General features: G+C 39.8%; 1 protein-coding gene across 1 annotated transcript in view; it reads left to right on the forward strand.

Moving 5' to 3' along the window:
- PTPN5 (protein tyrosine phosphatase, non-receptor type 5 (striatum-enriched)) overlaps positions 1–14,724 on the forward strand; it is an 82,398-nt gene that overhangs the window by 39,857 nt on the left and 27,817 nt on the right. Inside the window, exons 2-5 of the mRNA XM_010190793.1 lie at positions 4,089–4,270; positions 5,198–5,317; positions 7,144–7,227; positions 13,287–13,525. Coding sequence (XP_010189095.1) covers positions 4,109–4,270; positions 5,198–5,317; positions 7,144–7,227; positions 13,287–13,525 — 605 coding nt within the window. The 5' untranslated portion in view covers positions 4,089–4,108. The remainder of the gene's footprint in view (positions 1–4,088; positions 4,271–5,197; positions 5,318–7,143; positions 7,228–13,286; positions 13,526–14,724) is intronic.

The following is a 14,724-nucleotide window of genomic DNA, read 5'->3' on the forward strand; positions in this document are numbered from 1 at the left end:
CATTCTTGACTTATCATCACTATGGTGCCTTTTAGTGTTTCAGTTAGTTTAGTACTCTAAGCAGATGTTTTTTTGAGAGTGTATATAGGTATTCTTGTTTCATTCTTTCACCTTTTATGTACCCACATATGAAGTGAGAAAAAGAAAGAGATGGAGGCACAGGGGTTTTAAAATGGACACTGTCTGAGTTACAGAAGCCAGTTGTTACCTTGTGAGTGAACAAAGGTGTTTCCCTGTATAGATTATTGCACAGCAAAATGTTGTGCCATTTATTTTTGGCGGCTTGTACTTGGTGACTATTTTTAAGGAAAGAATGCAGGATGAATGGATCACTGATTTGATCCAGAAAGTTCATTTCCTAAACAGTGAGGATGAGGTTAAGTTTATGGTGCTGTTTTGAAATTTCAGGTTGGTTTAACAGGCCATATGGCTGCTACAGATGTGAGGTGTGTTTAATTCTTCTGCCAAAGTATTTTTTCTAGCAAGCATAGCCCTGCATCAAAGCATAAGTGGAACTTGAATCCCAGTCTCCACAATGCAGGAAAATTCAGAAGGATATTACATGGATGGTTCGCTTTCACTGGCAGTCAAATCACTAGCAGAGGAGAGGTTTAATTCACTCCTCTGGGATGTAGTCATCCTTGTCAGCTGTCTCAAGACATTTGCACTGACCTTGACACAAGAAAACTTTACTGGTGTCTCACTCATTTTTTACCTAATCTGTGCACTGCAAGAAACCAGGCAAACCATAAGGGCAAATAATACAGGAATATAGGATTGCAAGATGACTTGTGAATGGTAATTGAAGTATTGCTTAAACCTGACATAGTTAAATCAATACAGAACCCTAAGTGGGCAGAATTACATTTGCTGAAATCTAATCTTTTGTGATTTGGAGTACCAAATTTTTGAGTGGACTTTAATTAATCCAAAGCACTTTCTTTGTATACCCAAGGCATGAATCTTTAGCTATATGCTTACATGTATGAATTCAGACAGTTGTTTATTATTCTTGCCCTGGTGCCCCTGTTGTCTTTGACTGTATCAGTGAAAATACCTTTGGATAACAGCTGAACTGCATCAATTCAGCAGAGCTGGAATTCTGGGCTCCTAGGTCCACAGAGCAGATCTCTACCTTATGCAGTGAAAATAACTGAAAGTAGAAGTAGTCTATTGTCCTTCATATAGGGCAGTCATAAGAAGGAGAATGTGACTCCCAGAATTGTACAGCTGTTGCTAGACAACACTGGAATACCAGGAATTTGGCTTCTGGGCATCGATCCCCATGGTTACAGACACAGAGCAGTCCCCTAACTTTGGCCTCTTTGTTCCAGAAGGCGGATGGTTAGTGGCCTTCATGTTGTCATACTAGAATCAGAATTCTGTTTCCAACATACAGAGAAGTGACCTTGTAAAATCTCAGGCTGTCACAAATACAAAAGAAAGAAATTGTTTACCTGCTGCATAAGGCAGGTGGATTAGCTTTTGGTCAGTTAAAAAAATGTCTTTTGAAACATAGAAACGTTGTAACTTATAGAAAATAGTTGAAAGCTGAGCTTGAAATCTGTACGTCCTTGCTCCTTGTTCTGGTTGTCTACACAAAGATGTTATAGTTCTCTGTGTGCATTTTATCTTGAACTTTGAGAAGGGATATCCAAGAAAGGAAATAGTTAGGATTTGATAAAAACAGTAAATGGGTTCATTAGCCATTCTTAGGGGCAGAGGTGTATTATTTAATGCAGAGAAAGGAAAAGTAGGACTTAAAAGATGTGTAGTGAAAGGAGAAGGTTAGAGACTTTAGGAGTAAGCCATAATAAATGATATGTAATTGGATATTTTTGAATGTTTATATCTCAGCCACAGGTGCATGGCTTTTTGCATGGATGGCAAAAATAATTTCTGACATCAAGATTCTGTCCCTGCTAAATTTCAAATTCCTGTTTCAAAATACAGTGCATAAACATCCTGCAAAAATAGCAGAAAAAATTACAAACATTAACAGAGGTTTTCTCCTCAGTTTGTGTCCAAATCCAGTGAGGCATGAAGCAGTTTGGAAGCTTGAAAATTTTCAACTTGAAGTTTTAGCACATAATGGAAAATGAAAAATAAAAGGTCAACATTGAAAGTATTTAGGCAGCCTTAACTTTGGCTGCTTAATGTGGTTGCTATGTTGTTCTCCTGGAGAACTTGGGCTCCAGCTCTATGTAGCATGGTATCAGAAGTCAGGTGTTGAGTGTGTGGTTGGTGTCCCTGGACACCAAGGAGTGCATCTGGGCGCTCTATTTCCTGGAAGTGTTTGCCATGGACTGTAGATTATCAGCTGGAGCCTGAAGGACAGAGAGGTGGAGCTCTCATGATCTCTTGAGCTAGATTCCAGAAACTGGTTTTTTTTTTTGAAAAGTGCTATTTTCAAGCAGGTGTCTTCTAGCATTAAAGACATATAGAAGAAAGTGAAGGAATTTTTACTGCTGTGAGCAGTACAGGCTGTGATTGTTAACACATCTGGTTTTAGCTTTTTAGTTCCATATTTTTCCATGTTTTATTGACGTGTATTTAATACGACATTTTGACAGTGTTTATGCAAATTACTGAGTTCTTCCGTGCATGGATGTGTGTCTGTCTAGATGCACATTCTCTGTGCTTCCTGAGAAATACCTGTGTAAAGGCTACATACAGTCACTTATACCCAGCATACCCTGCTGAGGCTGCTACCTGTCATACACTCACTGGAGATATTTTGAAAATGAGAAACCAGTAACCTGAGCTCCTGGGAAAGTACCTGGTAGTACCTTGCAGATGCTGCTTCTTGTGTTATCTCTGAGTCTCCCCAGTTATTAAATCATGAGCTCCTTGCTGTTGGGCAGCTGTGGGAATGGAAAACCTTGTAGAGGAAGCCATCAGCATTTCCCAAACTGCTTTTTCTCTTGTGCAGGGATGGATGCCTAAGGTCTGTTTCAGGGAGGGGAGGGAGAACAATCACGAGTGGGAATAAGCATCTCTTATTCCTGCCTACTGTCACATTTTTGTATTTTAGAAATCAAAAAGAGATATTTTAATGAATCATTACTGTACCAGTGGCCAGACCCTCAGCTGGTACCCGGATCCTGTGTTTCATTTGCCCAGTTGGAGCTGTGGTTAGGTTATGGATGTGTATCTGACTTAGAGTTACTATTGTGAGACATTTAGAGGAGTGTCTGATGAGAGAAACATTTTGTAGAAACTTGACCTCAACAAACCACAAAAGGGCCAATGATGTGGCCTTTCCCTGGAGCACAGATGGCTGGCTTAGGCTTATGGCTACAGTGTTGTACATAGAACAGTCTTGGGGCTTTCCTTATGTAGAAGGATGTAAATCAGTAGTACTTCCATAAAATGGATCTGATCTGTCACTCTTTCTATTTTGTGAATTAATTTAGATCTGCACATTGTGTTCAAAGTACTGTTACTGAGGGACTAGCCACTCCAGTGCATATTTCCACTGAATGGAATAGTATTGTGACATTTTTAAATAGCTATTGAGTATGAATTCATCCAAGAAGTAAGTTTTTAGAATAAAGTCTGTGTTATTAGTGCCTTAGGACAGTCATCCAAAATCCAGAGCCCTTGAGCACTATTTGGACACCTAACGTGAAGCAGTGTCTACCTCAGAAATTTATAATCAAATTAGACAAAGCAAACAAATAAGGGGAATTAGAGAAATTGAAACAGGGAAGGACAAAATGGGTTCTCTGCCACCATGTAACTGAGAAGCACAGCGCTAGGAAATAGCACAGATGGTTCCTTTTAGAAAGTAGAAACGAAAAGGTGCAGTGATGTAAATGAGAATTTATTAACAACAAAGCCCAGAATCTGCACCTCCAGAAAGAAAGGAAAAATAATTTATCCGCCCACACTCACTTTTTTCTGACGAAGGCAGGTGAATACAGCTGCACTAATAGAGTGTGACGCTCACAATCCTGAGCCGCGCTTACTGATGCAGAACTGAGAGGTAACCATCGTCTCTAGGAAAACAATAGCCCTGGCAGGCTCTGCGGTGGCTGCAAGGTTACATACTATTCATTCCTTTCACATGTCATTTTCACGTGAAGGTGTTTCCAATCCAGCTGTTATGGAGTCAGTGGATGAAGCTGAAGGAAGACAAGGACAGCTGAGCAAGAAGGAGCAGTCCCTGAAAACCTCCCAGAAAACAGCACTGCTTGGTTGGCCTGCCCAGTGGAATGGATTAACGCCTGGAGACAACATGTGTCTGTTTGTCCTCTCTCAGATACTGGTAAGGCAGCTTGTCATTGCTTTGAAATGCTGAGACCCTTCTTTTAAGCTTTGTTGGCCTGGGAGGTTTCCTCCTCGTTCATTGTAGATGTAGCAGTGGACATAGCTGCAGTCTTCTCATTTCTGCAGCCAGTTCACAGAGCCTTGCTTTGTAAACAGCCCCTGCCTTTTGATGTCCCAGACTCCCGTACCGTTCCCTGCCCCTCTGCAAATGCCTCCTTTGCCAAATGACCCATCTCCCAACACATCCATCTTCTGTAGCTGATATGTGTGGGGGTAAATAACTGTCTTGTTAAAAAGTGGACTGGGAGATGTATCCCTTAAAGTTGCAGTGTGCCCTTCCTGGGCAGGGATGAGGGCATATCTTTTGGTGAAATTGTTAAATATAACATTGTTGCCTTTATAGTTTTAACTGTGTGCCTCAACCTTAAGTGGTTCACATGAAATGTTTCAACATGTATATGTGCGTGTGTATCTGTTTATAGGGATACCTATGTGAACATGGCTGTTGGTGAGAACCTTGCATGGTATACAATAGGCCTTAATAGTCTTTTAATGACATCCAAAGCTCATCAAATTACCAGTTTTGATCTAAAAGTAATAATGCTAAAAGTTCAGAAGTCAGAGAAATCTGTTGCTCTTTTAATGTGCAGGCTACCATGGACAATCCTTTAGCTCATGTAGGTCAGAGTAAGCTTGCTTAATTCAGTGATACGCATCTAGTTAATGGTAGCTGAGCATTTAGCCTTCAGTCTTTTTTTATTCTTGTTAAGCTGCAGCCTAGAAAATACCTGACTTCTTAAAGCAGAAATGATGATCAACATGAAATCAATGAAAGCTAAATTAGTTAATTATGCAGTCTTGAAATGAAAATGAATGTTTGTATAATGAGAGATGCTCATTATGTATTTTCTGATTGATTGCACAGCTTCTCTGCATGATGCTGTGGTACAGCACTTATGGGACCATCCCAGCAGCTCAGAATGCCTTTGACCTGCTGTCTTACTTGCTTAGCCCATTTAAACAGCTTTTGTCAGATCAAGGGGAGGTAAGTTCCTCTACTCCTCTCTGATTATATAGTTGATATCAGTAGCCTTGGGTGCTGTTTCTATACCCCTTCTGATTAAAAGTATAATACATATGTAGTCCATATAATATAGTGACTGCTGCATTGTGTGTGTGTCCTGAAACACTGAAAAGAGTTTTCTGTAAACAAGTCCGTATTTTATCTTCAAGACACAGGACTGAATTTTTGGCTATGATATTAGATCAAAACAGGAGATTTTTCAAAATGTGCAAATGATTGCAAAGAAAATAATGCAGTAAGAAATCATCCGACTAAGATTTAGTCCACAGTAAAGAAAGAACCAGAACTGAATTTATTAGGATGGATAGAAGCTTAAATTCTGGAAGAATGGATCAACCCACATAAAGGGTGCAAATCACAAGATACTCAGTCACAAAATTCTATTTTTGTTGAGCGTTTAGAGCATGTCTATGTGTAGTAAAAGTGTTTCAGGTGTACTAGGTATACAGATTCAATTATATCTACAAGGCTACACCAGTAAAATGCTTCACTTCTCACCATGACATAATGACATGTATACCAGTATGATTCATCTGATAAATTACTGGGGTAATTATACCCAGTACAGATTTCTCTAGTGTGGACAGAACTTAATTAAATGGTGAGCAGCTACTTTCAAAAGTCAGGCAAAATCTATTTGCTATCAGAATGTTTAGATTCATTGTACATTATCTTTGTAGCGGAGGCTATGCAGTACAAATAGGAAATCTGACTCAGTGCCTCTTGTGGCTGAAGTACAGTGGAGTCTGTTCTTTGTGTTCACTTAACAATGTTTATGAGCTGCATGTCACCTGTTCTTTTGTTTATTTGAAAGGAGCCCTTTTGCTTTGGCCTTTCTCAGTTGGATTTATTATGCACAATCGGAGCACTTTGTAGAGCATAGTCTGTATCTTAGTTGCAGTGGGTCAGTCATTAATAAATTGTTTCTTACAGAAAATACCCGATTTAAAGGATTTTGACTTAAGAGTTCAGCATGGAGGAAACTGATTCCTAGAATGCAGAACAAGAACACCCCAAGCATGACTTGGTGCAGATGTTAATGTATATCTTTGAGGACTGTTTGTTATAGCACCATTTGCAGTGCAAATTTAGACTTGAAAACAGGAAAGGCAAAGAAATCTGACATTAAAATAAGTAAATGAAAGCTCTTAACTCTGAATTTCTCTTTAGCTGTACTAGTGATTCAGAAACAGAGTAAAATTCCTTGCTCACTGAAGCCCATTAGAGAATAGGCTGAACTCTAAAGTACTTAAATATGACTAAGGCATCAGAGTGAATTTTCCTGCCAGTGGTGTGAATGAACCTGATGGTGTTTCACAGAATGTGTAGAGAACGTATAAAATGTGTGTTTTATAAACGTATAAAACAGTGACTGGGTTTTATGTAAGGACCCACAAACACGGGAACAGTAGTAAACTTTCTTCAAAGCCCTTTGCCGCAGTATAAAATTACACTGGCTATGGCAATGAAAAATGGGTTCAGACTGCAAAACTGAATTGTGTATCCAGATCTCAATTTTGATAATGCATAAGGGTAGGAAGCAGATTTCCTGTTTGCCTTCACAGTGAAATCTGTTTTTCAGACCTTCTGAGATGCTGGGACTTGGAGATGGTTTCAGTTCCAGTCTTCTCTGCCTGGCATTTTTCTGTTGGTGGTACCAGACGAGTATGGTATGACTACATGAGAAATCCAAAAACAAATACACAGTTTGCCAAGAACATGCATACAGACGCTATACTGTGCCTCTAAATAATTTTTGAATTGTTGTCAATTCTGTTGTTTCACAGGACCTGACTAGAATCGGGAGCGTTGCGGTATCATACATCCTACTGTCTTTAGCTTCTCTAGGACTGTTACTTGTAGGATCTCTGGTAAGCTATGATACTGTGCAAACTGTATTCATGAGTTCTTAGAAGATGTCTAATTTACCCAAAGTTGTTGATATTATGCTAAAGTTGACTGTAAAGCAACATCTTTCAGGCTATTTCTATGTAATTCTACTTGCTTTACATAGATGAATCATGACTACATTTATCCTTACTCAATTTCTTTATAAATTAGGGGTTACACTGATGGTTTTTATTCTTTCCATCCACAGGTAGGCAAACTATTGTCACTTAAATAGAAGGGATGTGCTTCAGTACTGGGACCATCTAATATTGCTGCCTTCTGAATTGCCTGCAGAGCATCCATTGACTAAAGTGGCAGCAAGAGCTGTTCCAGAGCACGGGTGTACTTGTGAATGTAACACTCATGTAGATGTAGGCCAAGGCCCCAGCTGCAGAACAATAGTAGTGACATGACTACAATTAATCTATTTAGCTGTCAGCTGTTTGGAAGCAGGAGGAGCGTATTGTGTTTGTCTATTGATTGTGTAACTGGAACAAAGGTGTGTGCTAGATGGGAAAACTAGGGAGAATTCTTTCTTTTTAGGGAGCTCTAATTGAACTTGGCTTTTCATACCCCTGTGTACTGTTCTGTTAGAGTGGGAACACAGTTACAGGTGGAACATCACTTCATGTCCTTAAACCTTCAGGCAGCTTAGCAAATTGTAGCTGTACTGTGTACGTACTGTTTGAGTGAGGTACAGTGTAATGAAGTACATCAGAGTGTCACAGGACCGGTGGTGGGAAGGGACCTCTGGAGATTGCTAGTCTAACATCCTGCTTGAAGCATGGCTGTTGCCAACACCCAATATGGTCAAACATGCATTTTTCTACACAGGTTTTGAAAATTTTCAGGGAAGGAAATGTATCATTTCTCTGGCTACCTCTGCCAGGACTGCATGGTGCTGTTGGGGAAGAATTTTTTTCTAATGTCTATTCTGAATTTCCCAAAACTGAATGTCCAAGATTAATTTCTGCAGCTTACGGCCATTGTCTCTTGTGGTATCTATTACTGCTACCAAGAAGAGTCTGACTGTATGAGCTCTGGAGCTGCTCTTCCAGTAGTTGCAGGCTGCTGTTAGATCACCCCAGCCTCTTTGCCAGGCTGAAGAAGCCCAATTCCCTCCACCTTTTCCAAAGATCATGTGCTCCAGACCCCTGACCTCCTTTGTAGCCTTCCACTGGGCCCACTCCAGTTGGTCCTTCTCTGCTTAAATTGGAGGGCCTAAAATTGGACACAGTATTCAAGTGTAGCTGCATCAGTGTGAAGGAGAGGGCAATAATACCTCCTTTGATTTACTCTGGTAGGAAGTTTGTCATATTGCATACCATGGTTAAGTTCACCGAGAGTGAGCACAGTGGCAAAATCTTCTGGTTAATGTGTCGAGTGAATGTACTTTTAAAAATTGTTCACAAGGCAAAGTAATTAATATTAATGCCTCCATTATTGTGATCATTAATGTAGGCAAGGAAGTTAGCTGGGCTTATGCAATTTTCTGCTTTTTTGATGATGCTGTTCCTTATCCAGATGAATTTTGTCCTCAAAAAAAGGCTTCTGGTGGTTTTGTAATGGCATATATTAAAGAATAAAAGTGAGACATCTGAGAATTGTGATGAACTCAGTGAATTCCAGGGAATTTTGCAGCAAAACATGCCCATCAAAATGGTGGGAGTGTGATTTCTCAGCATGTCCAACCTAGTTTCCGTCCTTGCTGGATTGAAGTATTTTCTTGCTGACCCATTCTTAGCACAGAAAGTAACTGTAAATGAAAGCTCTCTGCGCCGAAAAATTCTGATCTCAGTTTGAACTGCTTTGAATATGTAATAATTCCTTGCAAGTGAACACTTATACCAGTGTAGATTAGAGTGAACTTGGCCCATTTTTAAGTGTTGGTTCAAACTTTAGTACTGTTTCCACGTAGTCAAACTTTCTCAGTTTTGTATTCCTGTATTCTGTGCTAACAGTCTCCGAACTAGAGTGGAGACATGACTGTCTCTGTGTGACAGCCTGTTCTCTGGACACGTCGTAGAGAACCAGAACAGAAGGAATGTCCTGTGAGGTCAGATCAATGGTCCATCTTGCCCAGTATGTTCTCTGTTACAGTGGCATTAGGAAGGAGAGGTTAGAGAAAGCTATGAGCGTTATCTCTTTCTACCTACTTTACTGTTGCATAGAATCACAGAATGCTTCGGGTTGGAAGGGACCGCTGAAGGTCATCTAGTACCTGCCAGGAGCAGGGGCATCCTCAACTAGAGCAGGTTGCTTAGAGTCCCATTCAACCTAACCTTGAATGTTTTCAGGGATGGGGCATCTAGCACCTCTCAGACCAACCTGTTCCAGTGTTTCACCCTCATTGTAGAACATTTCTCCCTTATATCTGGTCTGGATCTACCCTCTTTTCAGTTTGAAACCATTACCACATGTCCTGTCACTACAGGCCCTGCTAAAAAGTCTCTGCTTATCTTTCTTATAAGCCCCCTTTAAGTATTGAAAGGCCTCAATAGGCCTCCCCAGAGCCTTCTCTTCTCCAGGCTGAACAGCCCCAACTCTCTCAGCCTATGTCATCATAGAAGTGGTGTTCCAGCCCTCTGGTCATTTTTGTGGCCCTCCTCTGGACCTGCTCCAACAGGTCTATATCTTTCCTGTACTGAGGACTCCAGAGATGGACGCAGTACTTCAGGAGGGGACTCACCAGAGCGGAATGAAGGGGGAGAGTCACCTCCATTGACCTGTTGGCCACGCTTCTTTTGGTGCAGCCCAGGTCATGCTGCTTTGCAATTTGAAAACATCTGCTTCTGTCACTATTTAGGGAATAAGGTGTAAAATTAGCAATTAGCAGAACACTGAAAATAACTTAGTGATTAATCTAAGCTGAGTTTCTAGAATCCCAGCCTGGTGGACATCAGATAGTTGCATGAAGACAGTTTTCTTTATTTTTCCTCTTTCTCAGCTGAATGATCTTTCCCTTCCCTTTTCCCTTTTCCCTTTTCCCTTTTCCCTTTTCCCTTTTCCCTTTTCCCTTTTCCCTTTTCCCTTTTCCCTTTTCCCTTTTTCCTTTTCCTTTTTCCTTCTTTCTCTTTCTTGTTTTCCCCATCTATTTTATGTGATATGCTGCCTAGAAGGGGTCTTTCACATTTATATAATGAAATCTTTCTTTCCCAAATGTACCTTTGTGTCTTTATAGACGGAACTGATAGGTCAGTCTCAGTGATAGGTCAGATGTGTATACTAGATGACATACCAGTGAAAAGCAGCTTATGCTGAACACTGAAAATAACTTAGTGATTAATCTAAGCTGAGTTTCTAGAATCCCAGCCTGGTGGACATCAGATAGTTGCATGAAGACAGTTTTCTTTATTTTTCCTCTTTCTCAGCTGAATGATCTTTCCCTTCCCTTTTCCCTTTTCCCTTTTCCCTTTTCCCTTTTCCCTTTTCCCTTTTCCCTTTTCCCTTTTCCTTCTTTCTCTTTCTTGTTTTCCCCATCTATTTTATGTGATATGCTGCCTAGAAGGGGTCTTTCACATTTATATAATGAAATCTTTCTTTCCCAAATGTACCTTTGTGTCTTTATAGACGGAACTGATAGGTCAGTCTCAGTGATAGGTCAGATGTGTATACTAGATGACATACCAGTGAAAAGCAGCTTATGCTTTTTTTTTTTTTTTCAGAAACTGTGGTAACTTACAGTAATGGTTTAGTAGTTCCCCAGGGAAGGGAGAAAATGTGCCTTTATATACAAGTACTTTGTTGCTTTAATGTAGAGCAATAACTGTTGGGCCATCTTACGAGGCTGAGAAAAGGTGATCCAGCAGATTCTCAGAAATGATACCAAGAGAAGAGAGGCCCTGTGTAGTCTGCACTTGCTGAAATCCAACTCATTCCTATTTCAGGGAATTTGCGACTCTAATACATGTTGAGCAATTTTTTTGAGAGAGCAGACATCAGCTAAGGTTTGATGCACTTCACAGAGAATACCCCAATACCAGAATGTGTTGGGAAGTAAGCAATCACAGTGAAAATAAAAGGCTGGATAGAGTGCTTGAGGCTTGTGTTAGTGATTCTGTCTGTTTTCTGCCTCATATAATGGTGTTTTATGACTCAGGCAGCTGCAGAGAAATCAGCATAGAGCTGTCTAGTCCTCCTGAACAGGTTTTCAGAGCTGACTATTTTTTCATTATTTAGTTTAACCCCATCACTTTTAAGTCTAACTTAATTTCTTCCAGTGTCTTGGGCAGCTCCTGATTTACCACACACTTCTTTCCATCTAAAGAAAAGCTGCTTTGTTTCTAGGGTGAACTTTTTGTTTCTTTGACTTTACAGTGTGTTAAATCACCAGTAAAATTAATCCTGTGTCAATGTACCAGCTCTAGAATCTGTAATACATAATTGGTATGTAGATCTTCAACTTGGCCCTCAGCACAAGTGTTGTTTTTAGTAACAACAGCACTCTCCAGCAGTACAAAGTTGTTGACCAGATATTTTACACTGTGAATTGCTCAGCTATTGCAGTCTTACAGTATGGGAAAGAGCCATGGCTAGAGCTATGGGACTGCCAAGCTCCAGAAGTCATCTTGGGGAGCGAAAATAGAATCAGATCTTCAAACTTCTTGCTTGTCATCCAACAGGCCAAGCATGTGGGACATGATTGGTTCAGATTTGGCCCCAAGTTTGTATAAAATAAAAGTCTAGTAACCAGCTTCCTATGTTTGCTTTTGTCATTACTGTGTACTCTGATTCACTGAAACAAACAAACAAAAAGTGTGAAGTAACTGTCAAATGATACTGCTGCTTTGTGAGAGTCTTAACATTTGCTAAAGCTGACTATGGACAGAAATTAAAACTTGCTTCACTTCCTTTCATTATTTCTCAGAGAAATAAGAGTACTTGACAACACCTAGGCACAACAAAATTGTGGTTTAAAATCCTATACAAGCTAATGTGCTTCAGTAGCCAAGGAAGAGAAGTTTTACCTTTTTTAATGGCATATTTTCTAAATTCAACTTCCCATTTATAAGCCATGTAAGAAAAGGACAGAAGTGGCTTTACTTTGGAAAATACAGCCTTTTCTTCTTAGTCTCAAAAGGATGCATAGCAATACAATATAGTTTGTCTAACAGCCTCAGTGATAGTGCTTCTACTTCAATTCTAGAGGGACAAAGCTGGCCTAAGGTTCCAGATCCTGGAATTCAGAGGTGGACTTGAAATTTTTAACTGAGGCCTCTGTGTAGGATTAAACAGTCTACTGATGCAATCTCCAGATCATCTGGTCTGCCACAGCATCCATGCAAATCAATATTTTACAGTAATTTTTTAGATTCATGCCATTTGAAACCCTTCATTAGTTTATAATATAAACTTTAATATTACATTTATGTCCTAGAACTTCACAAGATTTATAATTTAATGTCTACCATCTTTAAATCAGATCATTAGATTGGAAAACAGGATTTGCCACTGGCCAGAAACTGAGATGGGCATTCTGAGCCTTAAAACTGGGTGCATCAAAATCAAAGCCTCTTTATAAGATTATTGGTTTATACATGAGGTCAGGGTACAGTGCCAGATTATTGAAGATGTGAAGTTTGGGAAAATTATGTTTACTTGTTTATAACCCAGCTATAGCTAAATTTTAGATGGAAAACCATTAAGGTCAGGAGAGGTATGATTTGTAGAGTAGTACAGTAGTTTTTTATTTTTTAAACAAGCCTAGGAAGAGTAAGAAACTGAACAAAAGGACAGTGATAGCAGGTTGGCTTGCATATGATGGTCACAAGCACATTCCACTTCCACTGTATCCCTGAGTTAAGCCTGGCCAGCTCTGTGGAAACCTCTGTGGCTGAAAGCAGGTTTGAATGGGTAGATGTGAGTCCTTGTAACATGCACCACAAAGCTACTCCTGCATGGAACATTCCTGTCCTCTTTAGTACTCTCCAGTTCTAATACATTATAGTGAGCTGGGATGCTGCCCTAAAGCCCTATCCTCTAGGCTGTATGGAAGGGCCGGCAACAAGCAGAAAGCTTTTTTAATGTTTGTTTCCTCCAGTTTTGGCATCTACTCAGAGCCCGTCCAGACCTTCCCTTTCCACTACAAGAGGACAGACGCCAATCTGTGAGCCGGCAGCCTTCATTCACGTACTCAGAGTGGACAGAGGAGAAAAATGAGGATGACTTCCTAGACTTGGATCCTGTACCAGAGACTCCGGTCTTTGACTGCGTAATGGACATTAAAGTGGAGACAGATCCAGCTACTCTAACAGTTAAATCCGTGGGCTTGCAAGAAAGGTAGGGTAGTGTGATTAATAGGGGAAAGTCTGGTCCCAGATTTTGTAGATTTAGGAGTACTGTACCTAGTAGGAAGCTTTATTGCCTTCATGAGTGTCACTTTAAAATGTGGTTTTAATGCCAAGCACTTTATTTTCTGTCTTGTTTTCAGTCCAGTATAAATATATTAACCAAAAAATGTAGAGTTTCTAGATGTCTGTCAACAAGTGTTATTCGAGAGTGTCATTTCTTTCCTTTGAAATATCCACTTGTGTTTGATCAGTCTCTTGCCATTCCCCAAGATAGCACCTGCATAGCATGAAATCAGTTATAGGATGATGAAAGATTTTACTCCTGAAAGAGATGGATATTGTTAATTTTTTTCTCCCACTCATGCTGGCAGATTAGTCCTTTCTCCAAAAACAAACCATAGGATGACTCGTAATCTGCAGTAATTCTCATATAAATGAATTAGTCCAAAAGTGAAGGAATTCCTTTGACATTAACCCAGTTATGAAACTTTGGGGTGAGCTGGTGTTCACTCCTTGAACCATCAGGGCAATGGAACTTCTCAGAGAGATTTACAGCTTGGAAAAGGCAATTTTAATTTGTTTTGTGTTCTTTCAATTGTCTTAGTGAAATATAACAAAGATCTTGATGATAGAAATCCTGTGAAGAAATCCTGCAAGGGTGATGATGTTATGAATGAGGTTACTGAAGGGCCCAATATAGCAAAGTATCACCTTTCTTTGTTTCTAGGTTTTCAAGCTTAATTGCAGTGCTAATCATTCTCGTATCTCAAACTTAAAACAAAGGGCAGAACGTAGATTTTTCAAAGTATGATGCTGAGTTTCCAAAGCTCCACGTGACACCATAAAAGGGAATGTTAGAGAAGAGGCTTTTAATTTGCACTCTGTGACCTTGGAATGTTTCTTCTCACATTATTCTTGGTTACAATGTTTGTCCTAAAATGTCCTACCTTTTATTGTTATTTTCTACTGTAAATATGAGATTGCAGTAACCTCTGAGGCTTGTGTCTCAACCTGCTGCTGTCAGTGAGTTTTGCCATTGTTTTTCATTATGGGCAAGATTAGGCTTGAAATGCATCAGACATTTGTGCTTTTCAGTATTCCTGATTTCATTCCCTCTCTCTCATTTTAAAAATGCTGACATTTCTTCTCACGTGACTGCTAGCCTGCAGGAAAGATACTCACTCTTTC

This window comes from Mesitornis unicolor, unplaced genomic scaffold, assembly GCF_000695765.1.
Source record: "Mesitornis unicolor isolate BGI_N332 unplaced genomic scaffold, ASM69576v1 scaffold1178, whole genome shotgun sequence".
Lineage (NCBI taxonomy): Eukaryota > Metazoa > Chordata > Aves > Mesitornithiformes > Mesitornithidae > Mesitornis > Mesitornis unicolor.